We start from the raw sequence: 12,181 nt of genomic DNA, 5'->3' as shown, positions 1-12,181 counted from the left end.
CCAACCTTTTCCGAAGCTCTGCATGTGTTTATTTATAGCCCATTTTTGAAATGAGCTATTAAAATAGTCATGCTCAGTTTTCAGTGTTTAAGCACCTGCCTCCAGTGGCCCCCTGATGAGGCTGTGGTGTTGGGGGGGCTCCCGACCTGGCCTTGGAGACGTCCCCTCTGGGTCCATGTCCTGGCCCCGTGGTCCCTCCCTGAGTGGGCCCAGGGTTTTCTCTTCTGTCGCAGGTGGACCCTCATGTGGGTATGGGGAAATCATGAGTTACCGAGAGTGTACCTAGAAGCCGGGCTCCCAGACAGTGCTGCTGCTGCTGCTTCCATACCCTTGATTCAAAATCACTTCACCTTTTTTCACATTCAGTATCGCAGAAACTTGGAAAAACTGTTTGGATGGTGCAACCGATTTTAAAGAGGTGAGCAGTCCCCACGCTAATGGTTCACCGGACTGGTGGTTTCTAACGGCTTTAAAAATGTTGTTCTTCCCCCCCCCCCCCCCCCGAAACTTTCAGCTGATTCCGGAGTTCTACGGTGATGACATCAGCTTTTTAATCAATAGTCTGAAGCTGGATTTGGGGAAGAGACAAGGAGGGCAGATGGTTGATGACGTCAAGCTTCCCCCGTGGGCGCGGAGTGAGTACCAGTTAGACGTACTGAGTCAGGCAAGTCCTCTGCCTGGCAGTGCGGTCTCAGTATGACTAATTAATTATTCAATTGCCTAGATTTTAAAAAATAACATTATAATTCTGTCTAAATGAGGTAACAGTCTTATTCCAAATTGTAAGTATCCTGAGTCTATGATGTAAAAACATTTACTATGTATTGGAGAGACCTGAATGTTGTGAAAATCATTTTTGCCACAACTCCCCCTCAAATTTATATTATATATGATGGGAGGGAATAACCTCACTAAGCAAGAAACACGTCCCTCTTGCTGATCCCAGAAGCGCTATCTGCCCATGGACAGACAGAAGAAACGGGAGAAAGTCAAAGGGTGACTTGGGCTGATTCAGCCGTGTCTGACCTCCTAGGTCCCGAGGACTTTCTGCGGAAGAGCAGGGAGGCACTGGAGAGCAGCTACGTGTCCGAGCACCTGCACGAGTGGATCGACCTCGTGTTCGGCTACAAGCAGAAAGGAGGGGACGCAGTTGGAGCCCACAACGGTGGGTCCCTGTCGTCCACACTTCACTTAGCGTTTAAACAGAAGCAAACCAAAAACGAGTTCAGAATGGTCCAGCTTACTTCCTGCGCAGAAGCACCTTGTCTCAGCAGGCAGTGCCCGCTGGCTCAGGGACCCCGATCAGACACTGAGGGTAAAAGAGGAGGAAGGACTGTCGCCTGGAGATCACCTGCTTCTCTGTGGTCCCAAGAAGTCTTTCTCTAAAGTCTTGTAATTCTAGCTTGTACTGCCATCCCATTCAGTCGTTTCTCTCAGAACTCAGTCTGAGTACGCTAGAACAGCCACCTCAGTTCCTAAGAAGGCCCCAGAGTTTCTTTTTAACTGAGCAGAAGGAAGCCGGCAGCCCTCACCTGCTCCTCATGTAGTTCTCACCTCCTCCGGACTTCCCGGCGCAGGTAACGGGGACGTGGGGCCGACCCCTGGCACACCTGGCCGGGCCGGGCTCCCCCGGAGCAGAGGGGCACTGACCCAGAAAGACCCTGGGACGACAGGTGATCTCAGCGCCAGGTACACTGCTGCTCAGGGAAAGATAATAGTTCAGGCTGATTTTTTACCCACGTTGGAGATTACTAGGCTGTTTTGCAGAATGAAATTCAGTTTCTTTGAATAAAAGTTTAAAATTGCTGAGTTTTTGCAATTCTCAATGGAGCATATGTTCTAACAAAAGGGTTCCTCTTTCAGCCATGTTCTATCTCACATCTCTTTTTTTACAGTATTTCATCCCCTGACCTACGAAGGAGGCGTAGACTTGAACAGGTACTTGTGTGTCTGTAAGGGGTTTCTGTTTACAAATTGCCTCTTTGTCTAAATGATGGATGTGGTTATTTGATACTAAGGGATGGAAATCTGACACTGAACTGTAGCTTGCTTTCACCGTTATGTAAGTTGCTGAGCCTCAGAAACTTACCTGCCGACCTGGGGTACAGTGCAGACAACCCCGCACGTAGCCACTGTTACCGTCGGAGGGTTCATCTCGCCCCTGTTACTCTGTGTTGTCTGGGGTTCCTGCTTCTGGGGAGCTTGAACCTGCTGCTTCACCACGTCGCTTCTCCTCTGTCCTAAAGCATGGAGGACCCTGACGAGAAGGTGGCCGTGCTCACCCAGATCCTGGAGTTCGGACAGACACCCAAACAGCTCTTTGCGACTCCGCATCCTCGAAGGATCACCCCTAGGTTTAAAAGTGGGTCCCAGCCCTCGAGTTGTAACGCGTCCACAGCCGATTCTCCAGGTAACTTTTGTAAGGAGAGCGATCGGGAGCGTCTTCTGTTTCTTTTCTGATTAAGGTGTTTCTGAAGATTCTGGAGTAGACACGAAACAGGGACATTGGGCGGCTCAGAGGTGATTCTGTTTTACCTCTGACTGCGTTTCTCCTGCAGACAGACCACCCTATTTTTGTTGTTTGGTTTGTTTTTAACTTTTGACCTTAGAGGAGATCAGTCGCTTTTATTTTCTGGTGATTTAATCTGGGGCTCAGCAGTGTTTTGCGTTGTTGTTACGTCCTCTTCCTTTCCTGTGGTTTCCCAAGCTGGTGTTGGATTCTTGGCTGTCCGTCCCCTTTTTCTCATCCACCCGTCCCGGCCGTGGCCGCCTTAACGGTCACATCGCCCTTCTCTACCCCAGAGCATCCGGTACCCCAGATGCAGATCGTGAAGTCAAGGCGCTCTGATTTCTTCACCTGGTTCTATTTTCCTAGTCAGTCATTTACAGAGTGTGCCAGGCATGTGCTTGGGGCAGAGCTGAACCTGACTGTTCTGAGATCTGGTGTTTGGAAAGAGAGGAGAGAATATACCGTTGCCCGGCTGTCGTGTTTTACGTTGCACAGGAGACAGCCTCGCACAGCAGGCTCCCGGGAGGGGTCTGACACCATGAAACCTCGGGAGCAGAAGTGCATGGTCCCTTCCTGTCTCCAGTCCTCTCTGCCCCAGGCCTGTCCAGGCTTCTCAGGCCACACGGCCGGCGAGGCGCTCATCTGCGGAGGCGGCACTCCCTGCGGTCGCGTGACCCGCGCTGGCCACGAGCACTTCCCTAAGGAGAAAGCCCCACGGACTAAGTCAGAGAGACCACAGGATTACCTCGCGGTGCCTTAGACCCGTGCTCTGCTGAGTCACAGGGTGCTCCCCGCCGGGATTATTTAAAAGGGCGATGGCTGCAGCCCTTAAACAGAAGTGAGGGGACCACTTGGCTAGGCCTGCCCCAGGGGCACAGCCATGATTGGCTTCATCTCTTCTTTTTCCCTCTCAAAACTAAACCCAAAACCAGCCTGCAGTGTTCTTAGGGAGCTGTCAGGTTTTTGCAAAGATTATCATCGGTCTTGTGTGTCCTGAGGCTCCTAACTCGGGGGCCTGCTGAAAGCTGCAAACCTCGGTAAAGGTACAAAAGCACTGTAGTGGTCAGAGACACTTCTTAGTCTTTCCGCGAATGATTTTCATTGAGATCACATACCTTCTTCTCCCTCGACAAACGTGGAGCCATCGAACAGCGCCCTTGAGAGCAGTTCTGTCTGGGGGCGTTGCGCTTTGCTGGTTGTTTGATTCTAACAGAAAATACTGTGGCCTGAGGCTCACGGTCTCTGGCGTTGTTAGAGAGGCGGCGGCTGACTCGGCTGCCGCTGGATGCAGTCTCTCCAGGTGAAGAGTCTTTTGAAGACCTGACGGAGGAGAGCAGAACGCTGGCCTGGAGCAACATCACCAAACTGCAGCTGTACGAGCAGCACAGGATCCACAAAGAGTGAGTGAGCACGTGTGCGCCCGCGGCGGCCTCGGCCGGGGGGCCTGGCGCCACTGAGTCCAGGGCGAGCGCTCTCTCAGAGCCGTGCTGACTGCTGTCTGTGCCCCTCAGATGTCCACAGTGACCAGCCATCTGAGGTCAGAGTGACCAGGAAGGTTTGGCACAAGACAGATGTGTGTCATTTGTGCCCTCGGTCGTTCTGGAGCACGAGACGGGGTCTGCAGACAGCAGGTGGCCGGGTGCCTCTCTGGTGGGCGCATGGCCCCCTGGGTCCGTGAGAATGTGAAGCTTCAGGAGAAACGCTGTCCCTTACCACCATGTTGCATATGCTGATATTGTTGGGGAAAATCCAGCTTTTTAAAAAAAAATGATAACCAGTGTGCACGCACACGTGCGCGCACACACGAAAATGTAGCTTTTTTAAAAAATGATAACAAATGTGCATGCATACACACACCCACACAACATTGCAAATCTCACAAGAATTTACAAAAAAACCCACTTTACTTCCAAAACCTCGGGCTTGCTGTCGGCCTCAGCGGGTCTCCCCTGTGCAGGTAGAGGGATGGGGAGGGGCCTGAGAAGCGCTGACCTGGCCTGACCCGGCCTGTCCCAGGTGGGAAGCCCGGGCCCAGGGACGAGACCGTTGTCCTGCTCCATGTCCAGTCTGACGTTCCATTGTCAGGCTCACCGTCGGTCATGAGTGGGACTCAACAGCCAGGCCCCATCGGAGCACTGGCCCCAGACCAGAGCACAGCCTCCGGAAGGGGACTCATAGCCCCACCTGGCTGGTTGGAATTTGTTGATGCTTTCCTTTCCTCGACTTCTCTAAATGGCACGTAGGAAGGGGCCTTGTGCTCCGAGGCCATGAGGACACAAATGAACCTTTAAGAGGACGTGCGGGCCGCACAGTGGCCTTGTCACTGGGCAGAAGCGAGTGAGGCGTTCCAGTAACATGGGTGCTGGCAGCTGGTTCCCTGGTGTCACACGTGTGTGTCCGACCTCGCACGTCCCCGGCAGTGGCCTGGGGAGGGAGAGTGGGTGGTCCCAGCCCCAGGTGTTACTAGAACAGGATGAGGGGCCGCCGCCTGTGACTTGGCCGCGGCTGGTCTCAGGTGGGCCACAGCCAGCATTCACGCCACGAAGGAAAGGGGACAGCAGCTCGGACTGAACCCACTCAGATCAAGGCCCTGGAGAGACGGCTGTCCTGGCACACGGTTGATGGTAATTTATAAAACTTTGTCTTCAAACAGGGCAGTCACTGGAATCGCAGTCTCCTGCAACGGCTCGTCCGTCTTCACAACCTCACAAGGTATGTCCTCCTGCCTGAAGACGGGCTCCTTCGCTCCGTCTGGACTGTCCCTGCTTCTGCTGCCTCCACGGGGAATAAATTACGAGCAGTTAATTGGTGGTTGATGCCATACAATTCCATGGTGATTTGCCCAAAACAATACTGGGAAAACGCCTTTCTGTGGCTGGCAAGGTTTCCCAGAATCAAAGGGACAGGCAACAGGTCCCGCCCCCCAGGTCCCACCCCAGGCGTCACAGGTAGGGAGCCAGATGTGCTGTTGGGCTTTTGTTTTTGTCACTCAGCGTATACTCCAGCGTGTTGACTGCAGGACTCAGCTCGAAGTCTAAGTCACACATTGTTAATGGGCTTAGGTGTTATCAGAATTGTGCAAAAGCCCTGCCGTGGCCCAAGGAAGAGGACATGTAACTGCATCTTAATGGCACGTTAGAATTTCACTGTTTTGATCTCACAAAGAGACTAAGCATTAAGCACCTCCTGCCGTCTACAGCCATGCTTTTCCGGGCAGGGTGCACAGTATGTCATTAAAGCACATCTTGTCCCCGTCCTGCCCTAAGCTTGGTGACAGGCCCTCTGCAGAGTGAAGGTGAGAAGGGAAGGGTTCTAAGACAGCTGCTTGGCCGAGCTGGTAGCTGGCTGTGAGTAGCTGGCTGCCTGTCCTTCAGTCTTCGTTGCAAGAAAGTGTGTTTTTCGTCCACTAAGTGAGAGAAGGCGCTGTCCTAGCACCCATTTCCGGGCGAATCAGAATTGCCGCTCCCAGACTCTGCCCGTGGTTCCGCCTCCATGGCGTGTCCTTCCTGCCTCGTTCAAATACGATCTCAGATTTTGTAACACAAAACTCCACGAGGCACGGAAGACGACTCTGCCGGAGACCAGAGGAGGCCCACGCCCTGCCCAGGGTGCAGGGGTCACCTGGACGATGGCGCTCTGACGGGAGGAGGCCATGGTGCTTTGCCAGGAGTCCTCCCCACTGAGCTTGCCAATGTTTTAACCCAAGACAAAACGCTTTATCTTTGAGTGAAGCCTGCATTCTTGGCTGGATTTGTCTGTCGTGGCTCGTTAAATCCTTCAGCTCCCTGTACTCACGTGACCTTGTAAACTGTGAGTTTTACAAGCACCCAGGCTTTAAACCTCTGGGCCTGTTTAGCATATTGCTTCGTTGTGAACTGGCCAACGACCAGGGAGTGGGGGTGTCTTGGTCAAAAGCTTTTGTTTTTTCTGGTTTTTCCTTCGCTCTTACTAATCCACGTGACCGGTTTATTTGCACTGACATTTACACTCGTGTTGCTGCTGGACACGCATCCGGTGTGTAGACACTTGGGCCACCACGGGCCCTGGCGCCTGGGAGAGCCGCCGGCCAGGCTGGGGGATGGTTTCCTACGCGTGTCCCGGCTCACTCCTGTGTGTTGCTGTCGCAAAACTTAGGTTGAAATACTCAGTTTTACTACACAGAGGAAAGTAGAAATTACTTAAAGCTCATGCTGACCTGTTCTGTGTCACGTTGTGTGTTTCCAGATGAGGAAACGTGCTGTTATGTATTTCGGACGCGGGGTGTTGGGAGCACATTGTGGTTTGCGGGTCTTGGTGTGGAGCTTGTCTGGGTGCACCTTTTTAAAGCTTCTGTTAGCAAGGAAGTTAAACGCTTGGACATTTCAATCCCTAGTTTAGTATTTAGGAAGTTAGCGGTTCCTGTCCACAGATGCTAATTCAGTACAAGGATATCACACCATAATTGGGTTTTTAAAAAAAAATTAAATATTTTAAAAGCTATTTTAAAAACATTTAAAAAAAATTTTTTGTTTTCTTTAATGTTAAAATTGCTATTTTCCTGTTCTTTAGCTTATTTATAAGTTACTAGACTTAACTCTGCATTCGGCCGTGGCTTTAGGCTAATCTGTGTGTCATAGGTCACAGACCTTCAGAGATGTCTGGGGTGTCCTGGGGGGCGGCCCTCAGCGTCTCGCCCGTCATCCCCCCCACTTCCCCCAGTGCCTCGCATGCACTTGCTGGTCAGTATCTGTAAAGGTCAGGAAATCTTTCTTACATGTTTGCTTTGTCATTATTAAATCAGACTCCACGCTGAAGATGTTTTCCAAAGAATCCAAGATGCTACAAAGAAGTATATCATTTTCAAATATGGTGAGTTGAGGTCATTTTAACTTTGCATCTGTGTTACGACAGAAATTCACGGAGCGGCTTGTTTTATACACACACGTGTATGACATTTTGCTTCCTCCCAGACAGTCGGGTTTGTTCCCGTGCGGTAGCTACGGAATGCCTCAGCTCGATGACTCCTAAGTTAAATTAGAAGTTTTTCCAGGCATCCTCATTCTCATAATATTGTGATTTCATTTGTCACTTTTTAAAAAAATTTAAAGTGCTACCCAGTAGAATTCTCCTTAATCTTCCCTTTTCTGGGAACTGTCAGACTAAATGCTTGTGTGTTACAGAATTTAACGCATTTCTGAGTTGGCAGGATACCTACGACTAGAAAACCAGTTCTTCTGAAAAAACACATTTTGTTGTTAATGTCGGTCATCTGAAAGCTACTGCAGTTCCCTAAAGACTTCCGGAAGGTTCCCTTTCCCCCCGAGTCCGTGCCCCCGAGTGTGTGTTTGGATCCTGGCCTGCATCCCCACGATTCACTCCGACATGGTCGGAGGCCCCTGGCCCAGGGCAGCAAGGGCGCCCGGAGCCCCGAGAACCATCAGGGTGGGTCTTCGTACACTTGACACACTTTGACTTCCTTTCCTACATTTTGGAGGAAGCTCGGCAACTGGAATCAGCCAGTTGAAAAGAAACTTCGCAAATATGAGGAAGGCCAACACAAAGAGAATTTGAGCATTAATTTGGGGGAGGAACTTATGAAATCATTTTACCACATTAAGGATTCACTGCTTTTTGTAAATCATTTAACGTCAAATTATTTGCATTTCAGGCTTTGTCGTCGTGTTTACTTTTACCGGGAGATGGCACTGTCATAAGCTCTTCGTGGGACAATAACGTGTAGGTGTCCGCATGCCCCCTGTAACACCACACGCTCCCTTTGTGGACGCGAGGCGGGCAAGCACAGGGTCTCCCGTTGTTTAGATGCTCGGTGAGGACAGTGGGTTTCAGTGTGATGATTTGAATCTAATCACTTCTCCCGTTGGACTCTATTTTCCTCTGAGTTTTTAAACTCAGGTGAAAACACAGATGAGCCAGACCTGGAAATTCCTACTTTTAAATTCCCACTTTGGTTTACTGTCACGAGAACAAGTAATTTGTCATTTCAGCGGGCCTTAGTACCCGTAGATTTAAACGATACTAATTGCAAAATGTGTTTAACAGCCACAACGTCAGCGGGCGGTTTCAACAGTTCTCATCTTTCTTGTCAGCTACTTTTATTCCGTGGCATTTGGGAGACGCCAGGACACGCTGATGGGGCATGACGATGCTGTTAGTAAAATCTGTTGGCTCGACAGCAGGCTGTATTCTGCGTCCTGGGACTCGACTGTGAAGGTTTGTAGGGAGTTTCTGAATTGAAATGTGTGGAAGAGGCCAGCCTGAGAAGCCAGTCAGCCGCCTGTTGTTAATGTGTTCAGTCACTTTTCCCCGATTTTTCACAGAGTGAGGGATCTGTGAGGATAGTGAAGATTATTGTTTGTTTAACGTGTGCCCTTTTTAACATGACAGGTCTTCACAATTGCGTACTGTGTGTTCCCCGGGGGCGGGATGGCTGCGTGCTCGTTAGAGGGTGTAGCTCGGCTGCAGAACGAGCAGCCAGCCAGGCCATCAGAAAAGACCGGGCTACCGTGGGGGGCCGTTAACAGAGGATGCTTTTTATTTAAGGTTAGACCAGACAAACGCACACTGTCAGCATCGATGTCGGCCCATATTGACCTTTTCTTTGCATTTCTGTACAACTTCACTGCATAAACCACGGCACTATTCATCATCTTTGGTGTCCAGTTTGCGTTTATGTAAAACGAAAGCAAGAACCTAAAACCATCAGAATTCCTGCAGGAGTTTTGCATCATTTCTGCTCCTCCTCGCCCCCGGCCCCGAATTTCAGTACATTTTTTGGGTGACTTGCCTTTTTGAGTTTTCGCAAAACCTTAACGGACACTGCAGCACTCTGCACACCTGTTTCTTTAGTTCACGCAACACTTGGGTCATGAGGGCAGGTGTGAGGGAGGGCGCCGGTGCCGGCGACTCTGGGGAAGCTCAGGCAGCGGGGAGCGGCCAGGCCTCCCGAGGCTTCGTCATGCTGGTCACGTTTAACTGTGTTAAAGGGACGTCGGTCAGGAGGGTTTTCCCTGAGCGTTAGACATGCTTTTGTAGTAAACGTTGGCAGAGACCTCCTGCAATGTCTTCCATCCCAGGTGTGGTCCGGGGTCCCTCCCGAGATGAGTGCAGCCAGGAGACACCAGTTTGACCTGCTGGCCGAGCTGGAGCACGACGTGGGCGTGAGTACCGGTGGCAGGGCCGCGCCAGCAGGGGGGTCTTGGCTTCTCTAGGGCTTTACTTTGCTCATTGGAGGAGATCGCAGGCTGACTCGGTTCTTTGCCTGCAGTTGACTCTCGGGCTTCCAAGTCTCCTTTGTCTTTGTTTCGGTTTGCTGTTTCTCTGAGAATTAGCTACTATCCAACTAGATTTCCGTAAGTCCAGTTTCTGAGTAGATTGTGAATATTTGAGGACCCCCAAACTATTTGGGTGACAAGATGTGACCCATCATCTTTCGTGTCTTCTGACCCTGAGGGCGGAGGGGGCTGTCTGTCTGGGTGACACCCGTCCAGTCTCTGAGGACACAGACCTGTCTGCACAGCCCAGTGCACACAGCCTGGGGCAGAGCCAGGCCTGGGACCGGGTCCTTTTGGCTCATTTTATTCCCGCAGGGCTGTGACCTCGCGCCGTGGCCTGCAGGACGGCCTGTCCTCAGAGGCTGCGAACCGATGCCCGGTTTGCGGGGTCAGATTGACTGAGGTTGAGAAATCTTCATTTAGTGTGTAATTCAAGATGGGTAGGCGGGTGTAACCCAGAGACGCCCTCCACCTCCCCCAAACCCCTCAGTCATGGGTCAGCCGTGCTGCTGGCACCGAGGGACCCCGCGGCCGTTCATTCCTCATGGGGTGTCCCTCTGAAACTGTCCCTTTTAGCCTCTTTCGACGAGAGCATTACACTTACCCCAGCAACACATCCTTGTAGCCACCAGCAGATGAAGATCCCCTCCCTGAAATGAATTCGCGCACAGTAGGCGGTGTTGACGCTGATGTCTCGCTGATGTCCACGTGTGTGGATGGGCCCGGGCAGTGCTCACGACCGTGACTCTGCACGGGGTACCGTGTGTGTGCTTCTGCAGGTGGACACAATCAGTTTAAATGCTGCAGGCACGCTGCTGGTTTCAGGCACCAGAGAAGGCACAGTGACTATCTGGGACCTCACCACGGCCACCATGCTGCACCAGATTCCGTGTCACTCAGGGACCGTATGTGACACTGCTTTTAGCCCAGGTAGAATTATCTCTTTTTAATACAGATGGTACCAGGGCATTGGAATTACTATTGAAATAATGTGTGTAAAAAGACTGCTGTTGAGAGGTCTTGCCTATAAGTAAGGCTGCTCCGTAGTAGAATTCAGTCTCCTTGTGACATCTCTACCCATTAGAAAAGCTGTATTAAGTACTGCTCTTAATTTCTCACCTCACTAGAGAAATTAATGTATAAGGTGTAAATGAATTCACACCAAAGGGTCATCAGCCCAGCATCTCAGAAGCATTTCCAGCAGAGGATAATCATTGTTGGTTAAGCACAGGGAGCTCGAGTGAGCATCCAGCCACGGGATTCAGAAATAAAACCTCAGATTAATTTACAATGCGCTTCAGAAGCTGTAACCTGTATCCGTGTTTCGCCTCACGCTCCAGATAGTCGCCACGTCCTCAGCACAGGAGAAGACGGCTGTCTGAACGTCATCGACGTGCAGACGGGCATGCTCATCTCATCCATGACTTCGGACGAGCCCCAGAGGTACCCCTTCTTGAGTTCCTAGCGCGAAGCCATTTACAAACAAGTTCACAGTCATGCCGCTGGGCTTGCATGGACCCCTCCTTCACGATGAGTGATGACATGGTGATTTCTAAATCCTTCTCGCAGGTGCTTTATCTGGGATGGGAATTCTGTTTTATCCGGAAGTCAGTCTGGCGAGCTGCTCGTCTGGGACCTCCTCGGGGGAAGGAGCACTGATAGAATTCGGGGCCACGCAGGTGAGCAGCCAGCCACTGGCCTGCCCCTCCTCCCGGAGCACTCTGCTCAGACCCGCTGTCCCCATCAGCGAGCATGTGCGTCAAACTGAGCACCCCCCCCCAACCCCCGTGCCCTCTGCGCCATGGACGTGCCCCTCTGGCACCCTGGCTGCCCAGGTGACCTGCGCCTTTTGGGTCCTTCAGGATTTAGATTTATGCTGACATTTGACTCCAAAATGGGCGTTTCTACATTAACTTCCACGTAGAGAATTAGAAACTGTAGTAAAAGCTGTAATGGTTTATTTAATACCTGCAGAGTTAAAAAGTCATGAATTAACAGTGAAAACAAAGTCTTCCTCTGACTACCACGCAGGCTCCTCCCTGGAGGACCTGCGCCAGCTGGTGCCGGGCGTGCCTCCTGTTACTGAGCGGAGGGTGTGCAGTTGTGTGCAGTTGTTTTGCCCACTGGTTTTCGGTGTTGCTGACACGGGCGTGTCTTCCTCCCGATTGTTCGGCGGCTTTAATTCTTCCAGGATCCATGGTTACGAGCATCTGTTGACTTGCCGCCTTTTCTCCCCCAGGTCACTGTTGTGGGTGGGTGTTAGTGGTGAGTCTGCCTTTCTTCCTCAGCTCACTAGCGTTCAGAAACCTCGACTCCTTGCAACAGAAGTGGAAGTAAATCAGCAAACTCACACCAGTTCCCTCCCCACCCTGCCGCTTCCTGACCCTGGTTGTCAGTGTAT

The 12,181-nt window shown here is 51.4% G+C and overlaps 1 protein-coding gene across 3 annotated transcripts in view; it reads left to right on the top strand.

Moving 5' to 3' along the window:
* The window catches only part of NSMAF (neutral sphingomyelinase activation associated factor), a 45,603-nt gene that overhangs the window by 31,422 nt on the left and 2,000 nt on the right, over positions 1–12,181 (top strand). For 2 of the 3 annotated variants that reach the window (XM_031441591.2, XM_031441588.2), the window contains 14 exons: positions 367–418; positions 515–635; positions 1,034–1,165; positions 1,896–1,938; positions 2,247–2,410; positions 3,765–3,909; positions 5,163–5,221; positions 7,290–7,357; positions 8,157–8,224; positions 8,596–8,719; positions 9,583–9,666; positions 10,560–10,710; positions 11,121–11,223; positions 11,350–11,459. In XM_031441591.2, the coding sequence (XP_031297451.1) occupies positions 367–418; positions 515–635; positions 1,034–1,165; positions 1,896–1,938; positions 2,247–2,410; positions 3,765–3,909; positions 5,163–5,221; positions 7,290–7,357; positions 8,157–8,224; positions 8,596–8,719; positions 9,583–9,666; positions 10,560–10,710; positions 11,121–11,223; positions 11,350–11,459 (1,424 nt within the window). The remainder of the gene's footprint in view (positions 1–366; positions 419–514; positions 636–1,033; positions 1,166–1,895; positions 1,939–2,246; positions 2,411–3,764; positions 3,910–5,162; positions 5,222–7,289; positions 7,358–8,156; positions 8,225–8,595; positions 8,720–9,582; positions 9,667–10,559; positions 10,711–11,120; positions 11,224–11,349; positions 11,460–12,181) is intronic. The other variant, XM_031441589.2, reaches the window with a different exon arrangement.

The sequence above is a fragment of the Camelus dromedarius genome, chromosome 30 (genome assembly GCF_036321535.1).
Source record: "Camelus dromedarius isolate mCamDro1 chromosome 30, mCamDro1.pat, whole genome shotgun sequence".
Classification (NCBI taxonomy): domain Eukaryota; kingdom Metazoa; phylum Chordata; class Mammalia; order Artiodactyla; family Camelidae; genus Camelus; species Camelus dromedarius.
The sequence above is the reverse complement of the archived record's forward strand: the minus strand, read 5'-3'. Positions and strand labels throughout refer to the sequence as shown.